Source organism: Rhinopithecus bieti, unplaced genomic scaffold (genome assembly GCF_001698545.2).
Source record: "Rhinopithecus bieti isolate Rb0 unplaced genomic scaffold, ASM169854v2 scaffold_13317, whole genome shotgun sequence".
Classification (NCBI taxonomy): domain Eukaryota; kingdom Metazoa; phylum Chordata; class Mammalia; order Primates; family Cercopithecidae; genus Rhinopithecus; species Rhinopithecus bieti.
In genome coordinates this window covers 1,712,007-1,718,124 of record NW_016807516.1, presented here as the reverse complement: position 1 = coordinate 1,718,124, position 6,118 = coordinate 1,712,007, and the positions used below count along the sequence as shown (strand labels likewise).

At 62.6% G+C, this 6,118-nt stretch overlaps 2 protein-coding genes across 2 annotated transcripts in view; one reads left to right on the top strand and one right to left on the bottom strand.

Annotated features, from left to right (window-relative positions):
- SCARF2 (scavenger receptor class F member 2) overlaps positions 1-6,112 on the bottom strand; it is a 19,541-nt gene extending 13,429 nt beyond the window's left edge. The window contains 1 exon segment of the mRNA XM_017882537.1: positions 5,927-6,112. Within this exon segment, the coding sequence (XP_017738026.1) occupies positions 5,927-6,099 (173 nt within the window). The 5' untranslated portion in view covers positions 6,100-6,112.
- Positions 4,582-5,913, top strand: LOC108536101 (vegetative cell wall protein gp1-like). The gene has a single exon (XM_017882604.1). The coding sequence runs from the start codon at positions 4,832-4,834 to the stop codon at positions 5,657-5,659; it is 828 nt and encodes a 275-aa protein (XP_017738093.1). The 5' UTR covers positions 4,582-4,831; the 3' UTR covers positions 5,660-5,913.
- Positions 6,113-6,118: the final 6 nt, after the last annotated feature.

Below are 6,118 nucleotides of genomic sequence, written 5' to 3'. Positions count from 1 at the left end.
CGCGGGTGCGGCCGCAGCAAGAGCGGCCGGAAGAGGAGTGCGAGGCCGGGCGGGGGGCGGCAGGAGGGGCGCCGGGCCGGGCAGGAAATTCCACATCGGCTCCCTGATCCCGGGCCAGCCGCGGCCGGCCAGGCGGCAGCGCCCGCCCCGCGCACCAGACCCCACCCTCCGGCCTAGCCACCGCCCCTCCGCGCAGCCCCGCCCATTCGGCCGCTCGCAAACTTGGGGCGAAGTTGGAGGAGGCCCGCCGAGCGCTGGGGAGGGAGGGGCCGCCCGAGGAATCCCCGGTTCCCGCGCCTTTCCGTCCGCTCCCGAAACATCTACCAAAGCAGCCGCCCCTGCGCGCCCACTGCGTAGCCAGGCCCGGGACGGGAAGGCGGATGGGGACACGGCCGCGACTTCGCAAGCCCACCCCACCCCAGCGCCTCGGAACCGGCCAAGGGAGTGAGGCCCTCAGACAGCCCAGGTCGAGGCCGAAAGCCAACTCCACAGCACCCCACCGCGAAGTCCTTGCAGTGCTGAGATGTGCGGTCAGCTCCCCTGCGCACTCCTGCGCACTCAAAGCTCGCAAGGGGCGGACCGAGCAGGATGATTGAGGCCTGTGGTAGACTGGGTCCGGACCCGAGGCCTGGGGAAGGGGTCTCCGTAGGGACGGATGGGAGAGATGCGGAGGAGGTAGAATGGCCCGGCTGTGGACTGCGGTAGGAAGAAGTAGACAGAAGGAGACCCCGGGATGGAAACCTTGCAATCCTAGTTGAGGAATGAAGGGGCTCGGGGAGCCTGGGCGGTGGGTTCTGCTGGCTGTCGGATGTCCAGGAGAGGTTGGGGCTGGAGTGGGAACTCCTGCATCAGGCAAGGTGGGTAACAGCACAAAGCAGAGGGAAGGTATGGGAAGGGAGCAAGACAGAGGGACAGGCCCTAGGGAGCCAGTGGGGAAGCTGGACTTGGACTGGGAAGCAGCAGGGTGCAGGTCCCCGGGGGGCAACTGGGGCAGACCCACTCTCAGGTCCAAGGAGTTGGGAGGTTGGGCAGGGAGCACAAATGTCCCGTGTGTATCCCAGTCCTAGCAAGGATGTCTTTTGGGGACTTGAGAGCTGGCAGAAGGCCTGAGCAGGGAGAGGGCACCTGTGTTCTTTGGGGAGCAGGCCACATGCGGCCCACAGGCTCACTGAGGGAGGGCAGGCAGACTCTCTCCAGGTGTGGCCAGATAGCCATGAAAGGTGGGGCTGCAGAAGGGGACTTGGAGGAGGAGCCACTGGAAGGCCCAAGGCCACGGGCATCACCAGGCTGGTACAGGCAGAGAGTGGGATGGGGAAGAGCAGGCTCCTCACTCAGCACGAGGGAGGTGGGGTGGGCTGAAAGAGAAGTGGAACCAGTGTGGACACGATTGCAACAACTTGGGGACAAATAAACAGGCCAATCACTTCTGGGCAGCTCAGCCTGGGCACAGCCCTGACCTCCTCAGCAGTGCCCTCCCAGTGCTGGGGCCCCTCCCACGGAGGATCCAGATTACTGCTCCCAATAAAGGCCAGCAGAGGTCCCAGTGGCTGCAGGGTCTATCCCAGCCCAGCTCCCGGCTTTAGAGGCACTGACCCCTGGGCTGGAGGGGACACTCACCTCAGCTGGATGGAGGTCATGAACAGGCATATCAAATTCCATCACCTTTCTCCTTCCCCAGACCTGTTCCCACCCCATGTGCCACCTCTGTACAGGAAGGGCACCACCTGGATGGTGCCCCCCAATCCCTCAGGACCTCCTAGATGTCTCAGATCTCTGCCCACCTCTGTCTGTCACCCAGAGTAGTCTTTTAATCTCACATGTGGCTATCCACCAATGCTCTCAGGACAAGGATCGTCCCCAGCCTCACCTCATGACCCGGTGCATACATCCCTTGCAGTGGATGGCAACTCTGGGTGTCATGGGCAGAGCCCTCATTTGTCGCAGCCACCACTGCACCCCTAGGGGAAGACTGAGAAGTATGGGAGGAATGAAGGATCATCCACGTGGCACCAGGATGTAGAAGGAACCCACAGACAATTCACCACCACACAGGCAAACTGCTGGAGCCTGGAGACCTGGCCTGCTGGCTTTGGCCAGGATGACTGCCAGAAGGAAGTGGACCTTGAAGGCTGAGGAGGGTTTTGCATGAAAGCGGGGACCAGGAGCCTAGCCACACTGGAGAGCACAAGTTGGGCTGCCTCAGCTCAGGGGTATGAGATGTAGCCCTTAGAAACCCAGCTGCGCCCCAAGGCCGACATTGGCAGGGCCAGGCTGCGCCCAATTCCAAGGCACTCTCCACTCCTCCCCAGGCTGTGCAGGACCTCAGTGAGCCCTTCCTGCTCCTGCAGACCAGAGGCCTCTTGCAAACCTGTGGCTGTGGCTGGTGGCTCAGGTGAGATGGTGCCAGCCAGCATGGTGTCAGAACACACTGGAGAGTGGTGGGGCATGTCTGGTGCTCCTTTCCAGAAACCTCTGAGGTCTGCAGGATCTACTGCCCTAGCCTGCCAGGTGGTAGCAGAGATACAGGAAGTGCTGGGTCTGAGACCCACAGAGTGGGGTTCCTAGTCTGAACCCCACGCTCTTGCGCCTCACCCTCGGGAGAAGGGAGATGACACTGGAGTGTGTAGCCATCCTGCCCCACCGGGGCTCAACACCGGGTCTGCTACCCTAAGGCGATGTCATGTTTCCTCAGGGGTACTCAGGGCCCAGGACAGTGAGGAAGGTCTTCAGGTCTCACACACACACCCACATACCACAGCCCTGGGGCACAGGCCAACTCCAAGGGAGTNTGGCTCAAGCCTGTAATCCCAGCACTTTGGGAGGCCGAGACGGGTGGATCACAAGGTCAGGAGATCGAGACCATCCTGGCTAACATGGTGAAACCCCGTCTCTACTAAAAAATACAAAAAACTAGCCGGGCGAGGTGGTGGGCGCCTGTAGTCCCAGCTACTCAGGAGGCTGAGGCAGGAGAATGGCGTAAACCCGGGAGGCAGAGCTTGCAGTGAGCTGAGATCCCGCCACTGCACTCCAGCCTGGGTGAGAGAGCGAGACGCCTTCTCAAAAAAAAAAAAAAAAAAAAGACATGCTGTAGGTTTCTCCCTCATAGAGCATTATTTCTTCTGTGATTCAAACCCACTGTGAGTTCTCACATCTTCAAGTTGGCTCATGGTGTCCATACCTATCCATGTTCTCCCCCAAATCCAGGCAGAAAAGCTTCTCTGCCTGCCACACCCTTGAGACCCCACACCTGCCTGGCCCTCCGCCTGCCCCGCCTGGACACTTCTCCTCTGGTTTCTGTCCCCATCCTCAGATTTCTCTTCTGTCCACACTAGCTCCCTCGGGAAGCTCACTGAACCCTGACAACACCTTGGACCCTCCAGCAGGGCTTGCCCCGTCAATGCTAGACTTGCAAATCCAACTGCCCAATAGAAAACGTCACCAGAGGGAGGCCTCATGGGCCTCATGCTCAACCAGCCCAAACCTGAACTCTTGACTTCCTTGCACCCTGAGTCTTCCCTGTCTCAGATAACCCCTACCTGTCCTTTCAGGCTGGGAGGCTGAGACCTGGAGAAGCATCTCTGGCTCCTCTTTCTTGTCTACACCAGATCCATTGAGAAAAAAGACGCTGAGCTCTAGCTTCTAAAGGACATCTAAAATGGGATCACTTCCCCTTCCCTATCGCAGCCTTGTGACAGCCACCCTCCATCTCCCTGGGTTTTTGTAACTGGCCCCAGCTTCCACCCCCTGCCCCTCAGGGTGCGAAGTGTTTGCCACCTGGCAGCCAATCCTGGTCAGATCCCACCCTTTCTCTGTGCAAAGCCCCCAGGGGGTCCCATGGCCCTCAGAGGAAAAGTCCAAGTCTTCTGAGCAGTGGCAGCCCACAGTGGCCTGCCCACCCTCACTCTCTGGCAGCTCCTCCACCAGTCCCTCCTGGACTCTGCCCAGCCCCCTGGATCCTTCCTGTACTTCCACAGGCCCTCTGCCTTGGGAACCTTGCCCCAGACACTTACAGGGCCTCCATGCTTTCCTGCAGGCCTGTGCTCACTCACCACCTTCTCAGGGGGTCTCCCCAGACCACCCTAAAGGAAACAGCACTCCCCAACTCTACACCTCCCAGCTCTTGCTAGATGTCTAGACACACTTGCTTTTCTGGACTGTATGTCTTCTCTGCCACAAGGTCAGGGTCTCCACTGCAGCTTCCCTACACCAATACAGACCTGGCACACTGTAGGTGCATAGGATTTTACTGGCTCTGCACTCTCCTCTCCCCATCCTCCTGCCTCCCAGGAAAGGGAAGGGCTGATGGAAGCCTTGCAAGACGTGGGAGGGCAACAAAGACATATCCCAGACCCCAGGTGGGCAGTGCCCAGAGTGGCTGCCCTTCCCATCGACGCTTGCCACTCATGACCACAGCGATCCCCACTTAGCCCCATGAGGGGGTTGTGATCCCTAATCCCATTTTACAGAGGTGGAGACAGGCCCAGAGAGGTCAAACGACTTGCCCAGGTCCACACAGCTGGGTAGGGGTGGCACCAGGATCGGAACCCAAACCCGGGCTCTCGGTTCCTGGAGCAGGCGCTTCCTGGGAGGTCTGCAGACAAGGGGAGCGGGAGCAAAGGGCTCTCAGGCTCCGGACAGTTAGAGCCTGGCACCGGACCCCCATCCCTGGTCCCGGGCCTACGGGGGAAAGAGGATTGGAGTGAGTAGACAGAGCCCACGGCGATCGCGCCCTCCCCCTCTCCAGGCACCGCCCCGCCCGCCGCCGCCGCTGCATTCCTGGGGCCGGGGAGGCCCGGGAGTCGGCGGCGGCGGCGGCATCGATGCGAAGCAGATGGCGGGCCAGGCCAGCCCCCGCCCCGGAGGCGGGGCTCGCAGCGGGGAGGGGTCTGCGCGCCTCGGGACCAGAGTTCGGAAACCCCGCGCGGCCCCCTCGCAGCCCCTTGTCTGTGGCGCCGAGTCCCTGGACTTGGCTTGCCCGGGCTCCGTGGCCCAGGCGCCCCGACGCGACCCAGCTCGGAGCCCGGCGGCCGCCTCTGAGTCCCCAGTCCGCGCCAAGGCGCCCCCACACGCCCGCTCCTCACCCCTGCGTGGAGATGCCCTTGACCTTGCTGTGGCCTTTGGCCAGCCCACCGGCTCCCCTGATCCCAGCTCCCAACTCCTGGCGTCCGGGGATGGCTCTCTGTCCTCCGTGCAAGCTTCCTGGCTCGCCCCCCACTCGCCACCGGCCGGGCCTGTCCCCTGCCTGTCCCATATTGGCTTCCCCAGCCGGCGCCCCACCTTTGCGCGGCCACTTCTTGCACCCTGGTTGTCGCCACGGTTTCCATATCCTCCCGTCCCCTGTGCCTGTCATAGTCCTTCCACCTCCCGCTTCTGGTACACTTCGAGCGCGGGTTCCTCGACGCTCGCCTGGGTCACCACCCTCCCACCAGCGCCCGCTCTAAGACACGAGTCTGCCTTTCCAAGTCTGGCTTGCTCCAGGACCTCCCGGGCTAGCACTGCTCCTCCTCCCCGACCTTCCTCCTCACTCCCACTCCCGGCTCCAGTCGGACCAGTGCGGGGCTTTAGCACATGCAGTTCCTTTTGCTTGAATGCCCTTCCCCGGCATTTCCCGGTGGACTTAACAACTCGGCCAAGGGTCCCCTTTTTCAGGTCTTCCTGATATCCCGGACAATGCGTGTCATCCCCTAGGTGCCCACGGCACTCCGTCCTCCCCTCAGGTGACTTCTCGTCCAGGGTACCCTCGGATGCACTGTCGTGGCCCATGGCCGAGGCTGGGCCTGGAACGGAGTCGCGTTGGCAAGGGAGCCGAAGGGGCCCACATTTGGCGTAGGGAAGTTCCGGAAGCCCCCTTCCAATGCCGGGTGCCGCCACCCCACTGCCCCTAGCGTCCCTCTCGGCCCCCTCCCCCAGCCAGGCCGGCTCCTACCCCGGAGCACGGCACACGTTGCGGCCGCGAGGGTTCAGTTCCTGGGGCGCCACGGGGTCCGGCAGCATCCAGAGCAGCAGCAGCAGCAGCAGCGACGGCAGCAGAGGTGACGGCGGCCCCCCGGCTCCCCGGCGCCGCGCCGGCCCGGCCCCCCGGGGCCCTGCGCCCTCCATGAGGCGCGGGGCAGGCGCG

Excerpts from the sequence above, each read along its gene's own strand:
- LOC108536101 (XM_017882604.1), top strand. The coding sequence starts at position 4,832 with ATGGCGGGCCAGGCCAGCCCCCGCCCCGGAGGCGGGGCTCGCAGCGGG.